Source organism: Octodon degus, unplaced genomic scaffold (genome assembly GCF_000260255.1).
Source record: "Octodon degus isolate 3935 unplaced genomic scaffold, OctDeg1.0 scaffold00211, whole genome shotgun sequence".
NCBI classification, from domain to species: Eukaryota; Metazoa; Chordata; class Mammalia; order Rodentia; family Octodontidae; genus Octodon; species Octodon degus.
In genome coordinates this window covers 1,315,086-1,339,377 of record NW_004524787.1, presented here as the reverse complement: position 1 = coordinate 1,339,377, position 24,292 = coordinate 1,315,086, and the positions used below count along the sequence as shown (strand labels likewise).

At 39.2% G+C, this 24,292-nt stretch overlaps 1 protein-coding gene across 1 annotated transcript in view; it reads right to left on the bottom strand.

Annotated features, from left to right (window-relative positions):
* Positions 1 to 23,486, bottom strand: part of Zxdb (zinc finger, X-linked, duplicated B) — a 62,031-nt gene extending 38,545 nt beyond the window's left edge. Inside the window, exon 1 of the mRNA XM_004644819.2 lies at positions 23,280 to 23,486. Coding sequence (XP_004644876.1) covers positions 23,280 to 23,486 — 207 coding nt within the window. The remainder of the gene's footprint in view (positions 1 to 23,279) is intronic.
* Between the last annotated feature and the right edge of the window lie 806 nt (positions 23,487 to 24,292).

Genomic DNA, 24,292 nt, shown 5'->3' with positions numbered 1-24,292 from the left:
GATTCCTGCCATGCTCTTGGTTATGGAGAAAGAGGTCTCTAAAACTGAATTTACAATAGAGATCTGTTTATTAAAATGAAAATGGTACCTACAAGGTGGAGCTAAACCTGGCCTTCCTGGAGTGTCACTACATCCTGGGGAGAGACCCACTTGCCTAATTAGTGATGTTAACTTGCCAAGGTACCTCTTCATTAAATGGCTTTGGCTTTAATCACCAGTGTCTGGGTGGATTATGATCATCGTTCTCCAAACAAGAAAATCAATAGTCTTCTTTCCTGATGGAAGGTTACTCTTTTCTTTCCCTAGAGATGCCTTGCCTTCCTCCTCTTCTGTGTGGTCACTGCCTGCTGCTGCTTCTGCAAGTTCTCCTGTTGTGAGAGACTTCCCCTGTAGCCAACCTCTGAAGTGAAGATTATAGCATGGTCCTGCCATCTAGTGGCATGTATTTTTATTGCTCAACTCCTACATCTGGGAACACAAGTATACTGAGACAGATAGGATTTTGGCACTGAAGAAGAAATTAGAGTACAATATAGCCACTCAAATAGGTAAACCAAGAGAACTGTATTAATGTGGCTTGAAGCAATTCTTAGCTAAGATACCACCTAGAGGGGAAGCAAGAGCTCAAACTTCTGGGAGAATCTGCAGTTTAATAGAGAAAGCTTGAAGATCTGAAAAAAAAAATGGTAGCGGAAACCCGATTATGAGAACTGGGAAAATTTACCATTGTCTTTGCCAATAACCACTGAGATAATAATAAAGACAGGAGGAGCAGACCACCAAGGTCATTTTGGTACCAACCAGAGAGGACAATAAAGATAGCAGACAGGAAAATGAGGCTGGGATCTGAAAGAGTGGAATTCCACAGCAGAGGGCCCATAAGGAAAAAGCCAGAGTAGACAGACGCAACACAGGCCCAGCTGGATGAGTTCAAACTTGATAGAGCTGGATCCAGTAAGCAGAGGAACACTGGTAGACCCAGATCCATGAGAGTATTCTCTTTAGAGGGGGAGAGGAGGCAAGAGGGAACTGGGGCACACTAGTCTTCCTGGAAGATGGCAGGCACATCAAGTGGAGGTAACAAGATAAAATTTAAAGGAACTAATTTAAATGCAAGTTCCCAATTTAATATCTGCTTAGCTATATAATCATAATCTTTCCTCTTATAGTTTAAAACACAAATGCATTAAATACAAAATTTGCCTATTGCTGAATCTCACTACCCATTATAGGCGTTGTTAATTATAGTACTGTAAATCGAAAGCTGTAACTACCTTAACAACAAGATCTCTCTTTGGTAAAAATATCTGTAGGTGTTTAGGTAATAAACAAAGTAAAGCACTGCACCAAAAGCCAGAGGACAGTGTTATAAAGAATGACAAAGTGAAAGAGCAAAATGCATTCTCAGGCCCTAAACCCACCCAGAACAAATGTAGGACACACTAGCATAGCAGAAACTTGATGTCACATGCATCAATTCTCTGAAGTAATAGCATATAAAGTAAATAAACAACTGTACAAAGATTTAGAAGAAATCAGATCCAAAATAATCTCTAAAGTACAAAACGGAAAAAATAACTACATTGAAAGAATTACTAGGTTGTTTCTAAATAAGAAACAGAGAAAAAAAAGAGGAGAATATAAGAATGATGAAAACCTTGAATGAGTCACGTGGAAAGAAATACAATGCATGAAGCCAATTCAAAGAGATATTGAAGAGATTAAAACTCAATCAAAAGTTGGCAAATCCGTGAGAATGAAAGTGAGGACAGATATTCATACCTTGAAGATAGTGTTGCATCTCGTGGAAGTTTAAGGAAATATCTCCTAAAAACAAGGAGAATGCAGGAAAAAATAACTCAACATCTGCAAGACAATGCAAAGATGAGCAAAATAAGACTAATAGGCATCAGTAAGAACAAAAGATTCAACCCAGACTATTTGAAAAGAATACGGGCAAAAGCAATAGCAGAGACCTTCCCAAATATGGCGAAACAATCTGACATTCTGGTAACCAAGGCACACAGTACTCCAAATAGCATCATCACAATTAAATAACCCTGAAACAGATACTAATCAAAATCCCAGAAATGCATCACAAGAACAGTATACTAAAAGCCACTAGAGAAAAGTAACAGATCGCATTGAAAGCAAAACTCATCAGAAGAAAATCAGATTTCTATTCTCAAAACACCATGTCAAGAAGAGTATAGAACAAATTCTCCAAGGCTTCCATGAAGACAAATTCCAATCTAAACCGACGCACCTGCAAAACTCTTCTTCAAGTTTAATGGAAAACTGAAATACTTCCATGAAAAAGAAGAACTAAAGAAATTCATGGCCACACTCTCGGGTGCCCAGCAGATGCAGCCCTAGCCCAAGCCCCAGAAGTATGCATGAGAGCTTCTGTGCTCCCTTGTAACCCATGAATCCCTCAGGACCCAACTCAATCCTGGCCTGTGAGGGCGACCTTCAGCCTTTCTCTCGGGTCCTCTCTAAACACAGTCCAAGCTCCGGCCAGGCTTGCATGTGGGAGAGTGTCTGTGCTCCCCTTTCACTGTTGGATCCCTCTGGACCCAGCCCAGGCCCACTTGTAAGAGAGTCCTTCTGTCCTGTTCTCTGGACCCCTCCAGAGTAAGCCCAGGCCTGGTATACAGGCCTGGTGTGAAAATCTGCAGCTGAAGTCCCTGCAGAGAGGCTAGGGGCCAGAACCACCCAGCTAATACAGGAGCAGAACATCTTGCCCGAGGGGCATAGAAGGTTCACTTCCAAAGTCTAGAGCATGAAGAAACTGAGCACAGCAGCCAGACCCAAGCCAGGCACAACTGGATGAATTCAAACTGCAAAGATCTGCACCCAGTAAGGTGACACACTTCGCTAGACACAGATATATAAGAACACTCTCCCTCTTTCTCTCTTGACTGAAAGAGGGAGCAAAAATTAACCACGTTGCACTAGTCAGCCTGGAAAATACCAGGTACATCAAGGGGAGGTGATAAGACAGAATTTAGCAGAGTTAACTTAAGTACAAATTCTCAGCCTAACATCTGCTTAGCTATGCAGACATAATGATTGCTCTTATTGTCTAAAATGCAAAGTTATTACTTACAAAGTTTGTCAACTGCTAAATATTACTCCCCATTATTAGTGCTCCTTATTGTAGTTCTATAAATACAAACTATAACTGCCTTAATCATATAATCTCTCTTGGGTAAGAATTTCAGTAGGTGCTAAGGTTAAAACTATAACAAAGCTCTACACCATGGTCAGAGGACAATGCTATACAAAATGAAAAAGAGAAGGAGAAAAATGCAATCTCAGGCCCTGAGCAGATAGCAAAAAGGCAAGAAAAGGTCTCTTGAAAACAACTTGGATGCAGGAAAAAATAATTCATTACCTGTAAAACGATAAAAAGATGACCAATATGAGACTTGTAGAGTTCTATGAGAAATGAAGAGTAAATACAAATGGTATACAAAGAATATGGGCAGAAGTAATAGCAACAAAACTAATCAAGTATTTGGAAACAATCTGAACTTCAGTTACCTGAAGCATACAGAATTACAAATGACATGAACCTAATTAAAAAGACTCCCAGACACATACTAGTCAAAGTCCCAGAAATCCAGCACAAGTAAAATATACTGAAAGGAACTGGAGAAAACAAACAGACCACATATAAAGAAGAACCCATCAGAAAAACAGCAGACTTTTCTTTACAAACCATGAAGTAAAGAAAAGCATGGAACAGAGAATATCCAGTCCTCTATGTAAACAAATTTCAGCCCAGACTACTATACACTGCAAAACTCTCTTTCAAGTTTGATGGAGAAGTGATATACTTCCATGACAAACAACAAATACAGAAATGCATGATGTCAAAGCCAACCCTATGCAGACTACTAAAGATGCTCAAGAGAGGGTCCAATATGATCAGAATTCCATGAACAAGAATAGAAGGAACCCTCTAAATAGGGAAAATAATTAAACACAGGAGAAAAAGGAGTAAACAACAGGAGATAAATAATGTCAATCATAAGTGAATGCATCTCAATTATAACCATCAAAGTAAATGAACCCAATTCACCAATTAAAAGAAATAGACTGGAACAGTGGAATAAGAAACAAAATCCAAAATATGTTGTGTACAAGAACCACACTTAACTCATAAAGAAATTCATAGACTGAATGTCAAAGGATGGAAAACAATACCACTTATCCCAGCACCTCAGAAAAAAGTTGGGGTAGCAACCCTGTTCTCAGACAGTCTCACCTTCATACCAAGAATGATCAAACAAAATAAAGAAGGCCACCATATACTGGTTAGGGAAAAAATTCAAGAGGAAGAGGTCACACTCATAAATATGTACACAAGAAACAATGGAACTTCCAGCTATGTAAGAAAAATACCTTTTTTTTTTTTTTGGTTGAGCCAGGGAGTGAACTCAGACTTTTGCTCTTGACAGGCAAGCACTTATGCTACTGAACCATCTCCTGGGTACTATGACAAACGTTAATGGACATGGGAAATCTGATATCGATTGTCACAATCTTAACAGGAGAGCGTAACACACCCTTATCCATAAGAGATAGGAAAAGCAGACAAAAATTAGCAAAGAAGAAGCAAAACTGAGCCAGAGCTTGGAAAAAATGGACATAGTGAACATATACAGTGTATTCCACACAACAAATAAATACAATTTTTTTCAGTTGCACATGTGTCATTTACTAAAATAGAACACATAATAGTCCACAGGAAATGCTTAAGAATATGAAAGAAAACAGAAATTGTCCCATGCATATTATAAGACCACAGTGCCAGGAAACTGGAAATAAACCACAAAACAAACCAGAAAAATCACAAAAATACATAGAAATTAAATAATACTCTAGTCAACAACCAATGCATAACAGATGAAATTAAAGAAGAAATAGAACAATATCTTCAATTCAATGAAAATTCAGGTAGAACTTACTGGAATTTACAAGATGCGAAGAAAGCAGTTCTTGAGGGGAAATTTATAGCTGTTAACTCAAACATTAGGAAAACAGAATGGGAATAAATAAAAACAATAATGTTGGAGTATGTGGGAGAACTTCCTGCTACCCTGTGCCGGTGGGACCTGCCGGTCCCAGCCCAGGCACAGTGTGGGTGAGGCCCTATTCCACCACCTTGGGACAGCCCACACCACTCCGCAGCGCCTCCCCACCCCACCCGCAGAGAGAGTTTCTGCGGACCATCAGATCCAGTCCTGGCCCAGGACCAGGTGAGTGTGTGGGAGAACTTCCTGCTACCCTGTGCTGATGGGAACTGCAGGTCCAATCCCAGGCACAGCATGGGTGAGAACCCCTTCCACCCCCTTGGGCCCACCATACTACTCTGCAGTACCTCACGCACAATGCCCACAGAGTGAGAATATCTGCCGCGTTTTGGGGACCCCCAGATCCAGCCCTAGACCAGGCCCAGTCAGTGTGTGGGAGAGGTTCCTCTCCCCCCTATTCCAACTAGTCCCCTCCAGACTCAGCTCAGCCCTGGACTACAAGCATTGGGTGAAACCTTGCAACTGAAATCCTGGCAGAGAGTGTAGGGAACAAAGCCACCCAGCCAGTCCAGGAGCAGAACATCTTGCAAGAGGGACAAAACAGCATCACTCCCAAGGGAGGCAGGAGGAAGTATCTGAGCACAGCAGCCAGAACCAAGCCAGGCACAGCAGGATAAATCCAAACATTGTAGATCTGCACCTGAATTTCAGTAAGTGCTAAGGTTATAACTGCACCAAAGCTCTACAACAAAGTTCAGAAGACAGTACTACACAAAATGACAATGAGAAGGAGAAAATGCAATCTCAGACCCCAATTCCACCCATAAAAAGTGCAGAGCACACTAGAAAAGAACAAATTGGGAATCACACAGCTGAAATCAATGAATCAATAGCTTCTGAAATAAAGAAACAACTGAAGAAAGGTATAGAGGAACTCAGAATGGAAATGAAAAAAGAAATCCCTGAATTAATAGCATCTGCAGTAGAGAATCAAATGCAGAAACATATGGAGGAAACCCAATGCCCACCCAGAACAAATGTACAGGACAGTAGCTCAGCTCAAATGCATGAATTAATAGAATGGGTAGTAAATAAGAAACAGCAGAAAGTTATAAAGGAACTCAGCGGAATTCTTTTCTGAAATAAAAAGAGAATTCTCTGAACTCATAGCATCTGAAGTAAATAATCACCTACACAATCATAGGGAGGAAATCCAATCTGAAGAAAACACTGCGTTAAAAGAATAACTGCTTTAAAGAAGACATTGATAAAAAAAATAGAGGAGATTAGAAAAATGATGGATTCCTTGAATGAGCAATACAGGAAAGAAGTAGATCACATGAAGTAGAGTCAAACAGATATAGAGAAACTTAAATATCAGCCACAAGCTTGCAAAACCCTTTAAGTGAAAGTGAGAACAGAGTTTCAGATCTTGAAGATGCTGGTGCAGCTAGTGAAAAGGTAAGAAAAGATCACTTTAAAAAATTAGGTTAAAAAATTAGGATACAGGAAAAAATAATTCACAACTTGCAAGATGATGAAAAGATGAGCAATGTGAGACTAATAGGTATCAATGAGAAAGGAGTCAATACAAAGGACATTAAAAAGTATAGGCAGCAGTAATAGCAGAAAACTTGCCAAATATGAGGAAACAATCTGACATTCAGGTAACCAAAGCATACAGACCACCAAGTAACCTCTAACCAATTAAAAACACACTAAGATATATAATAGTCAAGATACCAGAAATTCAGCACAGGAATAATATACAGAAAGCCTCTAGAGAAAAGAAGCAGATCACATTCAAAGGAAAAGAAATCAGACTTACAGCCAACTTCCCTTTTCAAACCATGAAGGCAAAAAGAGGATAAAGCAGAGTACCTCAAGTGCTCTATGAAAAAGTTTCTGCCCAGACTACTATACCCTGCAAAAGTCTCTTTCAAGGTTGATGGAGAAGTGAAATACTTGCGTGACGAAGAACAACTAAAGAATTTCATGATGACAAAGCCAACCCTACACAGGTTCCTGAAAGATGTTCCAGAGAGGGACCAAAATAACTAGAACTCCACTAATGAGATCAGATGCAACCAACTAAATAGGACAAAAAATTAAACACAGGAGAAAAAGGAGTAAATGACAACAGGTAAATAACATGTCAATCGTAAGTCAGTTCATCTCAATTATAACCATCAATGTAAATGGACTAAATTCAGCAATTAAGAGGAATAGACTGGCACAGTGGAATAGGAAACAAAATCCAACAATATGTTCTATACAGGAAACACATTTAACTCATGAAGACATACATAGGCTGAAAGTCAAATGATGGAAAACAATACTACATGCCCGAGCACCACAGAAAAAAGCAGGCATAGCAATCCTATTCTCACACAGTCTCAAATTCAAAACAAGAGTGATCAAGTGAAATAAAGAAGGCCACTATATACTGGTTAGGGGAAAAATTCAAGAAAAAGGCAATATGTATGCACCAAACATACTATATATACTGTCACCTGTGAACTAAGCAGCTACACTAAAGTTGGCAATTCATAATAGTAGGTTCATTCTTGGAGTGCCTGTCATTCTGGTCTTCTGAATAAGGGTTTCTTCTCATGACATGCCTGTTGTGGCTGTGCTGTATCTAGGAGAGATGATTGTTCAAAAAGAAGGGGGTGGTGAATGAAGGCAGGAGACAGGAAAAGGAATGTTGTGGCACTGTCCTACTACAAAGTCGTATATGGTTAGATTTCTGGACTTATGTGTAAACCTAAGAATTATATAATTCTTCATGCCTATTTTAAAAATATATTTTAATTTTTCAAATGTTTTTTCATCATATTTTGTAGGGACTTAAATTTCAACATATCAATACTTGATGAAAAATAGCTGTTCCATGTTATGCCTAAGATGTTTGATATTCAGACAGATAGTGAGGTTAAGCATAACAACCTAGGTTGCTGGGTAATAACAATAATCTTCTCTTCTGGAGGTTTAATAACATAAGTTTGCAGACCAGAATCAGAGAAAAAGGAGGGTCGCAAAGAAAACCAACATTTTGGCCCTAGCTGTCCAACGTCATTTAAAAATCATTACATATGAGATCTTGTACTGTAACATCATGTAACTCAGTAGTGTCCCAAATTTTGTGATCAAGGAGGTTTGGAGGTGAAGAGAAATTGATCAATGATGTAGAGTGTGCCTAAGGAGTATCACATGGAAAGAAAACATTATCTCCGGCTTTTGCAGAGAGCACATTGGCCAAGCATTGTCCATGACTCATCCACATGGTTGACACTGAGTAACCATCTATCATCCGAGGTACAGGATCTCAGGAAAAATCCTGAGGGGATTGGACGGACCTTATCACAACCAAAATCTACAACTCTTATTGCATAGGTCTTGCTTTATCTTGATCTTAACCATCCAGCAGAAAAGTATAAAAATGAAGTATAAGAAATAAAGCTATGAGATGCCAGGGAGATGGCTCAGTGGAATAGGCACTTCCCTGGCAAGCAAAAGGGCTGGAGTTCAATCTCCTGTTCCATAAAAAAAGAAAAAAAGAGAAGAAGAAGAAAAAAAAGAAAGCCATGGTGTTATGTTAAGCTTTAGGGGACTCAGGTAAACAATTTCTGACACTGAAAATCACGAGGACGACTCAACACTATTATGAACTACTGGACTCTTTTAGAATATTTTACTGAATCAACACACCTATAATATTCAAATGATGGAACTAAACCAAAAAAGGGATAGATGTGAATGTCCATTTTGTATCCATGTACTCAAAATGGTTAGGATAGATATATAGTTACATTCTCTTAATGAATAGAGGGATTTGTTCTTATAGTGTTTGTAAATAGGATATCACGTCTGCATCTGGTACAGCAAATAACCACTAGGAAGAGGGTATGCAATGTATTAATTATTGAAAGTATCCTATCAATTTGACTTGAACATATCTCATTGCTATTTCTCTCTCAATAAAATTATGGGAAAAAAACAAAACAATAATGTTGCAAGAACAACATCTAGAAAAAGAGGACCAAAATCTGGTTCTTGGGGCTGGAGAGATGGCTCAGTGGTCTAAAGCACCTACTTAGAACAAGCTTGGCAAGGCATCAGGGACCGCGGTTCAATCCCCCAGCACCACATGCCAGCCAGCCCCGCCCCCTGGTGGGCTGAGCTGGCCACACACACACACACACCACACTCTCTCTCTCTCTCTCTTTCTCTCTCTCTCTTTCTCTCTCTCTCTCTCTCTCTCTCTCTCTAATAAATAAAAATAAAAAAATTAAAAAAAAATCTGCTTCTTTGAAAGATTGAATAGGATTGATAAGCCCCTAGCTAATTTCGTCAAAGAGGAAAGAAAAAATTCAAATACAATCAATAAGGAATGAAAAGGGGGTAATTATCACAGACCCAGTGGAAATTCAGAAGATTATCAATAGCTTCTTTGAGAATCTTTACTCTCACAGAATAGAAGACACAGAAGAAATGGACAGATGCCTAGAAATGTACAAATTACCAGAGCTGAATTGACAAGATATAACTACTCTCAATAGCCCAATAACAGCCAATGAAATATGAGATGTAATAAAAAACATGTTGACAAAGAAATGTCCAGGTTCTGATGGATTTACAGCTGAATTCTACAAGAAATATGCAGAAGATATCATCCCTGCACTCCTTAAACTCTGGAATGAAATTGAAAAGGAAGCAATCATCCCAAATCATTTCTGGAGGCAAGTATTATGCTTATACCAAAACCAGTCAAAGATGCAAGTAAAAAGAAGAACTATGGAACAACATCCCTCATGAAAACAGCTGCAAAACTCCTCTATTAAAATCATACCAAATAGAATACACCAAATCATCAAGAAGACCAGACACCATGATCAGGTAGGAATTATCCCACGGATTCAAGCATGGTTCAATGTATGCAAATCTAAAAATATAACACACTACATCAATAGAGTGAAAACTAAAAACCACATGATCATCTCAATTGATGCAGAAAAGGCTCTGGACAATGACAAACACTCAATCATGGTCAAAGTCCTACAGTAAATTGCAATAGATGACCTCTACTTCAGTCTGATAAAAGCCATCTATGATAACCCAAAGGCTAACATAATTCTAAACGAGGAAAAACTGAAATCCTTTACTCTCAGATCTGGCACAACACCAGGCTGTCCTCTATAACCACTGCTGTTCAACATAGTTCTAGAATCATTAGCTAGATCCATTAGAGAAGAGAGAGAGAAACAAAAGGAATAAGAATAGGTAAAGAAGGGGTTATATTATTGCTATTTGCAGGTGACATGATACTTTACTTGGAAGACCCAAAAACTCCTCCAAGAAGCCATATGAATTGGTAAACAAATTGAGTAGCATAGCATGATATAAAGTCAATACCAAAAAGTCAGTAGCATTCCTCTATACAGACACTGAGAGGGAAATTACAGAAACAATACCTTTTACAATATCACTGCGGAAAATGAAATTCCATGGAATTAATTTCACTAAAGCAGGCAAAAATATTTTCAAGGAAAGTTACAGTACTTTGAAAAAAGAGATTGTAAAGGATTTCAGAATATGTAAAAATATTCCCTGCTTCTGAATAGGAAGAACCAACATAGTGAAGTTGGCCATACTCCCCAAATTCCTGTACAGATTTAATGCAATCCTTATCAAACTACGACCAACATACTTCACAGAATTAGAGAAATCATTCCTAAAATTTATTTGGAACTGGAGAAGACCTAGAAAAGCATAGGCTATCCTGGGCAATCAAGAAAAGGAAGGAGGCATTACAATTCTTGACTTGAAATTATACTACAAAGCTACTGTGATAAAATGAACATGGTACTGGCAACAAAATTCACTGGAGGATCAATGCAGCAGATTAGGAGATGCAGAACCTTCTGCAAACACTCTCAGCCACCTTATCTTCAACAAAGCAGCCAACAATGATTACTGGAAGAAACACAGCCTCTTTAACAAATGATGATGGAAAAAGTGGCTCTCTGTATGCCAAAAACTAAAGCTTCACCAGATCTATCACCTTGCACTAACCTAAGGTCAAAAAGGATTGAAGATCTAAACATTAAAACAGAAACACTAAATCTCCTGGATCAGAAAGTAGGAACTATTTTTAAAGACATAAAGTTAGGCAAAGAATTCATGAACAAAAATCAAATTGCACGGGTAACAATTGGAAGAATTTATAACAGGGACATTTCCTTATACAGAAGTTTTTGCCCATCCAAAGAAATTACCAACAAAGTGAGAAGAAAACCCACAAATTTGAAAAAATCTTGACTAATAAGCACTATGACAAAGGACTCCTCTCTAGAATTTATAAAGAACTAAAAAACATTAGGGCCACAAAATTTAAAGACCCATTCCAGAAATGGCCATCCAAGATGAACACACACTTCTCAGATGAAGAAATTAAAGAAGCAAATAAATATATGAAAAAATGCTCCACATCACTAGTCACCCATGAAATGCAAATTAAAACAACAGTAAGATACAATCTCCCCCCAGAAAGAATGGCTGTCGTAAAGAAATCAACCAACAACAAATGTTGAAGAGCCTGTGGGAAAAAGGAACCCTTCTCCACTGCTAGTGGAAATGTCGATGGGTGAAATCATTATGGAAATCAATGTAGAGACTCCTTAAAATAGTAGCACTGGAAATCCCATTTAAATTAATTTTCCTCCTACTGGGAATATTCTCAGAGGAAATAAAAAGGTTGTATCATAGTGATATATTTGTACATATACTTATAGCACCACAATTTGTGATAGCCAATCTTGGAAACAAACAAGATGCCTGTCTCCTAAGAAATAGATAAAAATATGTAGTATTTTTATAAAATGGAGTATGATTCACCTATACAGAATGATAAACTCGAATCCTTTATATATCAGTGGATGCCACTTGAAGATATACTCATAAGTAAAATAAACCAGACCCACAAGTGTAAATATCATATAGTGGCCCTAGTATAGGAACTCAAAGGAAGAAATAAAAATAGAAAGTTTTAACACAATTAAAAGGAAAGTGAGATCTTGGTGATTAGAAAAGGATGAGAGGGCAAGGAGAAAAGCTAGGAAATATGACAGGGGCAAAGTCATACATTTATATACAGAAAATGGGTAAGGCATTGTTCCTGAGAATCTTCAGTATGTTTTTGAAACTAGAAGTTAATTGGTAAAATTATCAACCTGACTAACTGTATATGCTGATACCTGTGAATTAAATAATTACACTGACAAAATCAATGTATAGTGGTAGAGTCATGTTTGGAATGCCTGTTATTCTATTCTTCTAATTATGTACTGCTTATCATGACATACCAATTACTGCAATACTGTCTCTCATCTAAATGTTTGTTTTAAAAAAAGAGTACAAAATGAAAACAAGAGACAAAAAATAAATGTCACTGAACTGTCCTGCTACAAGGCTGTATATCGTAAGTTTTCTAAATTTCTCTGTAAAATATGTAAATGCTTATTATTATTTTTTAAATTTTTTTATCTTTTTAATCTTTTTTTCTTCATAATCTTGAGAGAATCAAAGTTTAGCATGTCATCAGTTGTATTTTTAATCTCCTGGATTGGAACTGTTAGAGGGAAGAGACCCAGGACTCCACTTTTTTTTTTGTTGTTGTTGTTGTTGTTGTTGTACCAGGGATTGAACTCAGGACCCTGCACTTGCCAGGCAAGCGCTTATTCTACTGAGCTATCTCATGGGCCCTAGCATGTCAATAGTTGATATAAAATACCTGTTCCATGTTATAAGATGTTTGATATCCAAGTAGATAGTAAGGTTAAGCTCAAATGCCTACATTGTAGGGTAATAATAATCACCCTCTCTCCTGGAAGGTTAACAACCTACCTTTGCAGGCCAAAAATTAGAGCAAAAGGAGGGCTGAAAGACAGCCAAAATTTTGGCCCTATCCTTTCTAGGTCAGTGGATACTCAGGACATAGGACATCCTGTACTGTATCATTGTGTTACTCAGTTGTTTTCCAAATTTTCTGATCAAAGAGATTATGAGACCACAAGGATAATGAATCATGATGAACAGTGTGCCTAAGTAGAGACACATGGAGAGGAAACTTTCAGGCTTTCACATAAAGCAAATTGCTCAAGCAATGGCCGTGACTCATCTACATGGTAACACTGACAAAGGATCTACAAACTGTGGTACAAGGTTTCAGGATAAACACTGAGGGGAATTGACTGACATTATCAGATAGAAAAGTTGCATTTCTTGTTATATAGATCTTGCTTTATCTTGGTCTTTTTTTATAGTTTTATTTTAAATTTTATTTATTTATTTGTGTGTGTGTCCAGCTCAGTCCACCAGGGGGCAGGCTGGCTGGCATGTGGTGCTGGGGGATTGAACCGTGGTCCCTGTGCTTTGCTAAGCTTGTTCTAAGTAGGTGCTTTAGACCACTGAGCCATCTTACCAGCCCTATCTTGGTCTTAATGAATGAGCACAAAAGTATGAAAACCACATATAAAATGAAAAGTCATATTAATATCCTGAGCTGTAAAAGGTTCAACAACTTCAGACATTGCCAATCTTATGGAAAATGCACTATTATTATGAGCTACTGGACTATAATGGAATATCCTGCTGAATTCATGAGTATACAGTATTGAAACGACAATGGAATGCCCTTCTAAGACAAAAATAATCAAAGAAGTGGGATAGAAACGAACGACCATTTTGTATCAGTATACTCAAAATATTTAGGCTAGATATACAGCTCCATTCTCCTAATCCAATGAATAGAGAGGTTTTTTCTAATAGTGTTTAAGACAGGTTATCATGTTTGCATCTTCTACAATGAATAACCACTAAGATAACAATATACAATATATTAATTTTTGAAAATGTCCTAGAAATTGGTTGAGAAACTGTCTTCTTGTTATTTGTTTTTTCAATAAAATTATTTTTTAAAAAATTGGAATAGATGGCTTCTAATTGAAACTAAAAAACCATCTATGACAACCCAAAGGCTAACAGAATTCTAAATGGGAAAAAACTGAAATTTTTTACTCTCAGGTCTGGTACAACACAAAAATGTCTCCCATCACCACTTCTATTCAACAGAATTCTGGCATTTTTAGCCAGAGTCATTAGACAATTAAGAGAAATAAAAGGAATAAGAATAAGTAAAGGAGTTAAATTATCGCTATTTGCAGGTGACTTGACACTTTATTTGGAAGAGCCAAGAAACTCCACCAAGTAGAAACTAGATTTGATACACAAATTCAGTAGCATAGCAGGATACAAAGTCAATACCAAAAAGTCAATAGCATTCCTCCATAGATAAAAAAGACACTGAATGGGAAACTACAGAAACAATAACTTTTACAATAGCACTGTGGGAAAAGAAATACCTTGGAATTAATTTAACTAAAGAAGTCAAAGGTCTTTTCAAGGAAAATTACAGTGCTCTGAATAAAGAGATCATAAAGGATTACAGAAAATGGAAACATATTCCCTGCTCCTGGATAGGAAGAACCAACATAGTAAAGATGGCCATACTCCCCAAATTGCTGTACAAATTTAATAAAATCCCTATCAAACTATGACCAAAATACCTCACAGACCTAGAAAAAAGATTCCTAAAATTTAATTTGGAACCAGAAAAGACCTATAATAGTAAAGGCTCTCCTGGTCAACAAAGAGAAGGAAGGAGGCATTACAATTCTTGACTTGAAATTATACATCAAAGCTACTGTGATAAAATATGCATGGTACTGGCAACAAAACAGAACTGAGGATCAATGGTATAGATTACAACAAACAGCAGCCTGTATGAACACACTCAGCCAACTTATATTTGAGAAAAGGGCCAAACACACCTACTGGAAGAAAGATGGCCTCTTTAACAAATGGTGCTGGAAAAACTGGCTGTCTACATGCTGAAATCTAAAACTTGACCCTGGTCTATCATCATGCAGTAAGCTAAAGTCAAAATGGATTAAAGATCTAAGCATTAAAACAGAAAAACTAAATCACCTGGAAGAGAAAATAGGAGGGACTCTTGAAGACATAGGGGTAGGCAAAGAGTTCATGAACTAAAATTAAATTGCATGGGTAATACTTGAAAGAATTAACAACTGGCACCTGCTCTTACTGATTAGTTTTTGAAAGTCAAAATAAATTATCAACAAAGTGAAAGGAAAACACACAAATTTTGAAAAAAATCTTCATTAATAAGCACTGAGACAAAGGTATTCTCTCTAGAATTTGCAAAGAACAACAACAAAAAAAATTAGGGCCACAAAATTTAAAGACTCAATCCAGAAATGAGTATCCAAGATGAACACATACTTCACAGAGGGCCAAATTAAAGAAGAGCATAAATATGTGAAAAAATTCTCTACATCACTAGCCATTCTTGAAATGCAAATTAAAACAACACTGAGATACAATCACACCCCACAAAGAATGGCTATCATAAAGAAATCAACCAAAAACAAATGATGGAGAGGTTCTGGGAAGAAGAAAATCTTCTCCACTGCTGGTAGGAATGTAGACAGGGGAAACTATTATGGAAATCAGTGTGGAGACTCTTTAAGAAACCAGGCCTGGAAATCCTATTCAAACTATGTACCCCCCTACTTAAAAATTTCCCAGAGGAACTGAAAATGTCATATCACAGAGATATATGTGTACCTATTTTTATAGAAGCACAATTTGTGATAGCTAATTCTTGGAAACAACAAAGATGCAAGTCACCTGAGGAACAGATGAAAAAGTTGTAGTATTTTTATACAATGGGGTATTACTGAGGTATACAGAATGATAAACTTGAAGTCTTTCTATTTAAGTGGATGCCACTTGAAGATATACTCATAAGTGAAATAAACCAGACCCACATGAGTAAATATCCTATCAGCTCCCTATTATAAGGTCTCAAAAGAAGAAAGAAAAATAGGATGATATAACACAATTAAAAGCAAAGTGAGAACTTGAGGATTAAACAACAAAAAGACGGCAAGGAGAAAATCTAGGAAGCACAGCAGGGGCAAAGCCATACTTTTACATGTGCAAGATAGGTAAGGCAATTGTCCTGAGAATCTTCATTATGTTTTTGAAACTAACAGTTAATTAGAAGGATTCTCACCCTGATTAACCAATATACTGATACCTGTGAACTAAGCAACTACACTGAACATAGTGATGTGTAATGGTAAGGTCATGTTTGGTATGCCTATTATTCTGGTCTTCTAAATACTTCCTGCTTGCCAGGACATACGAATTACTGCCATACTCTCTCTCCTGTAAATGTTTGTTTAAAAAAACGTAATAAATGGAAAAGGTAATAAATGGAAACAAGAGAGAAAGAAAATATCACATGGCAGTCGTGCTGCAAGGAAACATACAGTTAGAATTTTAAATTTTTGTGTAAAAATATGTAACTGTTCATTCCTATTTTTAAATGTTTTTTATTTTCTTAATTTTGTTCTTCATATTCTGGAGGGAATTAAGTTTAAAATACTAATAACTGATACAAAATAATTGTTCCATGTTATGCCTAAAATGTTTGATATTCATAGAGGTAGTGAGGTTTATCTCAACTACGTATGTTGTAGGGTAATAATAAGACACTTCTCTTTTTGAGGGTTAACAACCTAATTTTGCAGACCAAAACTTAGAGAAAAAGAAGGGATGCAAGGATAGCCAATATGTTGGTCCTAAACTTTCAAAGTTAGTGCAGATATAGGCCATAGGAGATCCTGTACTGTAACACTATTTAACTCAGCTGTGTCCCACATTTTCTGATCAAGGGGATTATAGGGCAACAGAGGAAAGTGATCAGTGACATAGAGTGTGATTAAGGAGAGTTATGTGGAGAGAAAACATTCTCTCAGGCTTTCACATAGATCAAACTGATCAAGCAATGCCTGTGACTCATCCACATGGCTGACACTGACAAAGGATGTATAAACTGTGGTACAGGAATTCAGGAGAAATCCTGAGGGGATTTGACTGACATTACCAGTTATAAAAGTTACATTTCTTGTTATGTAAGTTTTGCTTTATCTTGGTTTCAACCATCGAGCAGAAAAGTATGACAATGTAGTAGAAAAGTAAAGCCATATTAATATGCTGAGCTGTAAAAGGCTCAAGTCAACAAATTCTGACTTTGCTACTTTTACAGAAAACCTACTACTATTAGGGAGCAATATACCATATCAGAATAATTTGCTGAATTCATGCACCTACAGTATTTAAAGTGGAATGCCCTTCTCTGACAAAACTAACCACAAAAGGAGGATACAAATGAATGACTATTTTGTATCTGTATACTCAAAATACTTAGTATAGATATACGCCTGCATTCACTTAATTCAATAAATAGAGAGATTTGTACTAATAGTATCTGAGGACAGGATATCATGTCTGCATCGTGTACAATGAATAACCACTAAGACAACAATATGCAATGTATTAATTTTTGAAACTGTCCTACTAATCGCTTTTGAAACTGTCTCATTGCTCTTTTTTTCTCAATGAAATGATTTTTTAAAAAAGAAGATACAGAAGCCACTACAACCACCTTGTTTTTGATAAAGGGGTGAAACATGATTAATGGGAGAAAGTTAACCTCTTTTACAAATGGGTCCAGAGAAACGAGCTCTGTACATGCTGAAAACTAAAACTTGATCCTCTTCTATCACCATGCACTGAGCTAAATTTAAAAAATGATTAAAGATGTAAATATTAAAACAGAGACACTAAATCCCCTGGAAGAGAATATAGTAGGAACTCTTGAAGACATAAGTGTAATAAAATAGTTCATGAACAAAAATCAAATTGCATGGGTAATCCTTGAAAGAATTTACAACTGGGATCTCTTTATGAGAAGTTTTTGCACTTCAAAAGAAATTACCAACAAAGAGAAAAGACAACTGATAAATACGAAAAAAATCTAGACTAATAAACACTCAGAGAAAGGTCTACTTTCCAGAATTTATAAAGAACTAAACAATATTAAGGCCAAAAAATTAAAGACCCAATCCAGAAATGTGCCTCCAAGATGTTTGATACTCAGACAGATAGTGAGTTTAAGGTCAACTGCCTACGCTATAAAACAGTAATATCATTAAGGTTCTTCTCTGAAGAGTTAGCAACTTATGTTTGCAGATCAAAAATTAGTAATAAAGGTTGGGAAGACAGCCAAAATTTTGGCCCTAGCCTTCCAAGGTCAATTAAGACTCAGGATATATGAGAACTTGTACTGTAACATCACGTAACTCGATAGTGTCCCAAATTTTCTGATCAAGGTGATTATGGGGCCAGACAGGAAAGTTATCGCTGATGTAGAGTCACACGGAGAGAAAACATTCTCTCAGGCTGTCACAGAGAGCAAATTGGCCAAGCAATGGCTGTGACTCATCCATGTGGCTGACCCTGACAAAGGATCTACAATCTGAGGTACAAGGTCTCAGGATAAATCCTGAGTGGATTTGAGTGACCTTATCAGATCCAAAAGCTACAATTCTTGTTACATAGGTCTTGCTTTAACTTGGTCTTAACCATCCAGCAGAAAAGTATAAAAAGGAAGTACAAGAAGTAAAGCCATGTTGTTATGTTGAGATGTAGGGGACTCAGTTCAACAACTTCTGACATTGCCAGTCTGTGGAAGACCCAGTACTATTATGGACAACTGGATTATTTTGGAAAGTTTTGCTAAATTCAGACACCTATAATATTTAAATGATGGAACTCAACAAAATAAAGGGGATATAGATGAATGACCATTTTGTATCTGTGTATTCAAAATGTTTAGGATAGATATATAGCTACATTCTCTTTATTCAAGGAATAGAGGGATTTGTTCTAATAGTGTTTGTAAATAGGACATCACATCTGCATATTGTACAACAAATAACTACTAGGAAGGCAGTATGCAATGTGTTAATTATTGGAACTGTCCTAGCAATTCTATTTGAAACTGTCTTGTTGCAGTTTATTTCTCAATAAAATTATGCAAAAAAGAAATTTTATTTGGAAAATAAAATACATTGAAGTAGTGAAAAAAAGAAAAAAAATCACCATCACAAATAATATTCAAAACCCCCAAAATTGAACAAAAAAACACAATCTTAAGTGAGTTTAGGCAGGACGAGGCAACCTACCTAGAAAAAATCCAGAAACCAGCCCAGTTGGAGAAAACCAGGTGAATTGTCCCTCTCTCTACAACTTAATACACCACAGTAGGCTCAAAAAGAATCGCAGATCCAGTACCCAGTCTTGCGGAAGAACTTACTGAATTGGCCCATCTCTATAAATCCAGAGGTCCAGCAACCTGCCCAAGAACAATTCAAGTTTCTGTAAATGGCCTGGGAAGAATCCAACAACCCACAGTCAACCCAGCTAGAGTAATCCAGGTGACTGGCCCATTTCCCTAAATCACAAAATAACTTGTCAACCAGCCCAGGAAGAACCCAGAACACAGCAACTGTCCTAGCTGGAGTAATCCAGGTAAATGTCCCTAGTAATATATCAGGGATCCCAGCAACAGACCCAGAAAAATCCAGGAACTAAAAACAAACTGGTAATTTGTTGGAACCGAGGAGGTTGTCCCCTCTTCCTATGATATAGAACTAGAAAACAGTAGGAAACTATGTAAAATCAGGCAATCATCCAAGCTGCAGGTTTCCAGGTGACCAGCCACTGCCCCTACAGGTGGGACCTAGCAATCAACCCTGGAATACTCTAGGACCAGCCAGCAGCCTGATTGACTGAATCCAGGTGAATAGCATTTGCTCTGCATCAAGAGGAAGGGGAGAGGTGTTCAGGTAGCCCAGGAAGAGTGCAAAACCCGACACTGGCAGGGTTGGAGGAATCCATGTGAGTGGGCCCACTGCCTACATCTTGGGCCCTAGAAAACAGCCCTGGAAGAATGCAAAACAAGGCAACTACCTGAGCTGGAGGAACTCAGGTGACTGGCCTCAACATCTACATGGTACAACCCTGGAACTGGCTTGGAAAGCATCTAGTCTAGGCCACAGTAAACAGCTGGATTGGATGAATCTGAGCGAATAACCACTCCTTCTACAGCACAAAATCTTGCAACTGATCTGGGACATTCTAGGATGCACAACCTGCCAGGTTGGAGGCCCCCCAGCTCATCTGAGGAGAATCCAGAACTGTGCAGCAGACCTAAATGGAATGAAGGACCCAAGAACCCATTCTGCTGGAGGAACCCAGGTGACTTGCCTGTCTGTTTACTTCAAGGGAACCCACAACAGGCCTAGAAGAATCCAAGAATGAGCAATTGGTGATATCGGAGGAATCTAGGGGACTGGCTTCTCCCCTACATCTCAGGACAAAGCCACCATCCTGGGAAGACTCTAGGACTAGGCAACAGGTTATGTGGGAGAAATGCAGGTGACTTGCCCCTCATTCTACATTTCAAGACCAGGCAACCTACCCTGGAAGAATCCATGGCTCAGCAACTGACTAACAAAAGTCCAGAAAGGGCAACGAGCCCATTTGGAGGAATCCAAGTGACTATCCCCTCTCCCTACATGATAGGACCAAGCACCTGACTCAAGAAGAATCCAGGACCCAACAATTAAACTTGCTGTAAAACTCCATTTTGAGTTGCACTTCTCTCTATATTGTGAGGAATAACAACATGGCCCCAGAACAATCCAAGTTCACCAATAGACTTGTGAATAATCAAGGGCTCAGAAACCAAACAAGTATGAGGAATTTAAGAAACTAATCACTCCTCCTACATTCAGGAACCTAGCAATGGCCCAGAAAATTTCAGGAACAACTTCCAAGTTGGAGTAATCCAGCTGAGCAGTCCCTTCCCTTATATCACAGGACCTGGAAATGAACCAAGGAAGAATCTAAAACCCAGAAATCAGATTGACTGGAAGAATCTAGGTGTTTGACCTCTCATTTTGCATCACATGATCAGGCAGTCTTCCTGGGAAAAGCCCACAACCTGCCAACAAGCCTAGATGGATGAGTGTAGGTGACTGGCCCCTCCACATATCTCAGGACCCAGCAACAGGCCCATGAAGAATCCAGGACCAGGAAAGCAGCCAGGCTGAGGGAATCCAGATAACTAGACCTTCCCCTTATATTACAAGACCTAGCAATGGGAAAGAATCCAGGGCCTGGCAACTAGCCTGACAAGACTGAAGATCTGGCAACTGGTCAAATTGGATGAATCCTGGTGAATTACCCATCTCCTGACATCATGGGGGACCCACAACTGACCTGGGAAAAATCCAGGACCAAGCAACCAGCTTGGCTGGAGGAATCCAGGTTCTTGGTCCCTAACTATATCGGAGGAGCCAGCAAGGTGAGGGAAAATATCCACATCCCAGAAACTGGCCTGGTTAGAGGAATCCAGGTGACTGATACTTTGCCCCATACCATGAGGCCTAGAAATCAGCTCAGAATCCAGGTAAGTGGCTCCGCTCCCTACGCCATGTGTCTTGGAAATGGTTCCTGAGAGAATCTAGGATACTGCAAGTAGTCCAGCTGGAGCAATACAGGTATATAGACTCTTCCCCTACTTTGCAAGACACAGAAACCAGCCCAGAAGGAATCAGCACCCAGGAATTGGTCCAATGGGAGGAATCCAGGTGAGTGTCCCCAACCTATACATTTTGGGAGCCAACAATAATCCTGGGAAGAATCTAGCATCTGTGACCCAGCTTCATTGAAGCAACCACATACTCCTCCCTGGGAGCAAAAAGAAAGAGCAGAAAAGGAGCAGCAGCAGCTTAGGCAGCTAACTTCTCTTTCCTCCTTACATTGAAATGCAAATTACCTGCCCCAAGGCAGGTGTAGCATCCACACCCACAATAATCAATCACAAACTCCAGAGGCTGCCCCAAGACTGCATGAGGCTTTTGGGATACATCTACATAAAAATCATAACAGTAATCTATCAATTAGGGGTTTTATGCCTAGTCTATGTTTAAGTGAGATGGGGCATTGTGCTCAGTTTGGGAATAGGGTTGGGTCGTTAAGGGTTATTTTAATTGGTGTATTGTATGTGGCTATGGTAGGCTAGTAAGTATCCCATATCTGGGGACTGACCTATGCAAATGAAAATCCTTGGGAGAGCTCAGGGTTACTGGGATCTTAGAGGGTAATAAGGCTGGTAGAAGAGAGCGAGTCAAGAGTTTTGGAAAAGAAAGAGAGATGTGGAGTTTAGTTATGGCATCATGCCTCAATAGGAGTGTAGCTCAGGGGGGCATAATGAGGAATGAGTGTGCAAAAAGTATTGATCCTATTAAGCAGGGTATGACCCCATTGAGGGTGGTTGATGAGGTAGGCCCTCACTTCTGACCACAGTGATATTTGAAGGGAATGTTGGCCCTGGGTATAATGGGAAGTTTGACTAGGAGGCCCCCGTGTCTAAAGCAAATGAAACAGGATTATCTGCCACCTGGACAGCAACCCTAGGTTCCTCCAAGGTTAGCTGGACTTCCATGGGGGCTGGAGGCCCAGGGATCTTCAGTCTTCATCATCTCCCACAAGGCCCAGTAGGTCCATGAGCGCCGCTTGTCTACCTTGGTGGCAGACATTGCGCCCTTTTTGAGTGAGGGACAGTACACCTTCCAGTGGCCAGTTTGCTTGCACACATGGCCCTGGGGGAGGCCCCGGGTTTGGGCATTCTCATGCCCAATGACTCTTGTTTGCATTTGAAGCAGAGTCCATGGGGTAATTTGGCATTAGGCTTGGGAGTCTTTTTTTGTTGGGAGGGCCCAAGGGTGGCTGCCAGGAGCTAGTACCTCTTTTTTGTAAGAGCCAATTTATTTTCAGCCTCCTGTTCTTCCATCCCATTGTAGACCTTGAAGGCCAGGTTTAGGACCTCTCGTTGGGGGATTTTGGGGCAATCTTCAAGTCAGTTGAGCTTTATCATTATATCCACAGATGACTGGGAAATGAAATGGTTATTTCGAACTAGCTCCACCTCAGGGTTAGCTGAGTCTACCAGAGTGTAATTGGGTGAGGGCCTCCAAGAGGCGTACCATGAAGGTAGCTGGATTTTCATTTAGACCTTGGGTAATTTCTCTCAGTTTATGCCAGTTGACAGCCTTTTGTGGAGACTTTTTGAGCCCTGAAATCAAACAGCCAAGTATTTGGTTCCAGGCACGGACACCTGGCTCTTCTGGTTGGTAATTCCAATTTGGATCTTTTCTAGGGACTGCTTGGGCTTACGGGTGAGGAGGCTTGTTTCGTGCAGTGTACGTTGTCTGCATGTGCCTCCACGGTCAGCCAGACAGATTTCTTTTCCTCTGGGGTTAAGGTGTAGTATAGGATGACATAGATGTCATTCCACGCTAGTTGGTACACTTGAGTAAGATATTGATATTCCTTTGTGTAGGTGGTGGGGTCTGTGGTAAAGGAGACCAGACTTTTCTCCATCTCAGAAATGTCCGTCAGGGAACAGGGCTGGTAGACATTGACTAAACCCTCAACACCTGCCACCTGACACAAGGGAAAAAGCCCAGAGGTGGGGATTTGAGAATAAAGTTGTTTAGGGTGTGTGCAGGAGAATGGAGTAGACCAGGTGGGGGGAAGACAGAGGTAGTGAACTACAGGGGGAGTCAGACGAAGAGGGCGCAGTGATGGAGGGGGCAAGGAGAAGGGGCGGGGAGGTCTCAAGTTTCGGAGGAGAGGGAAGGGAAGGCGTAGGTGCTCCCTGGTATGGAGGAGGGAGGGGATCAGCAGGGGGCTGATGTGCGAGGAGACATGGGGGAGGGTCATCTGGGAGTTCAGGAAAAGGCGGCCCAGAGGGGAGATCTTTTAAGCTAAGAGCCTTAGGAATTTGGGCAAGAAGGAATTGCTAAGTGTTGCAAGCAAGACAGAGTTGGGCACAGCTACTAAGCGTGAAAATAGCCTGGTGACTTGTGGGACTTCGTACCATTTATTATTGGTCCGAATAATTAGCAAAACTTAGCAATTCCTTCTTGCCCAAATTCCTAAGGCTCTTAGCTTAGAAGATTTCCCCTCTGGGCCGCCTTTTCCTGAACTCCTAGATGACCCTAGCTACAGAAGTTAGCTAGGTCGTGGAGTATATTAAAGTCTAGAGTGCCATCTGGTGGCCAGACTGAGCCATTATCCAATTCGTATAGTGGTCAGACGCAGAGGAAAGCTAGGCGGTTCACTTTGAGGTCCGATAAGCTTAAGGGGCCTCTAAGGATAGACTTAAGACAGTCTAGGACAGAAGA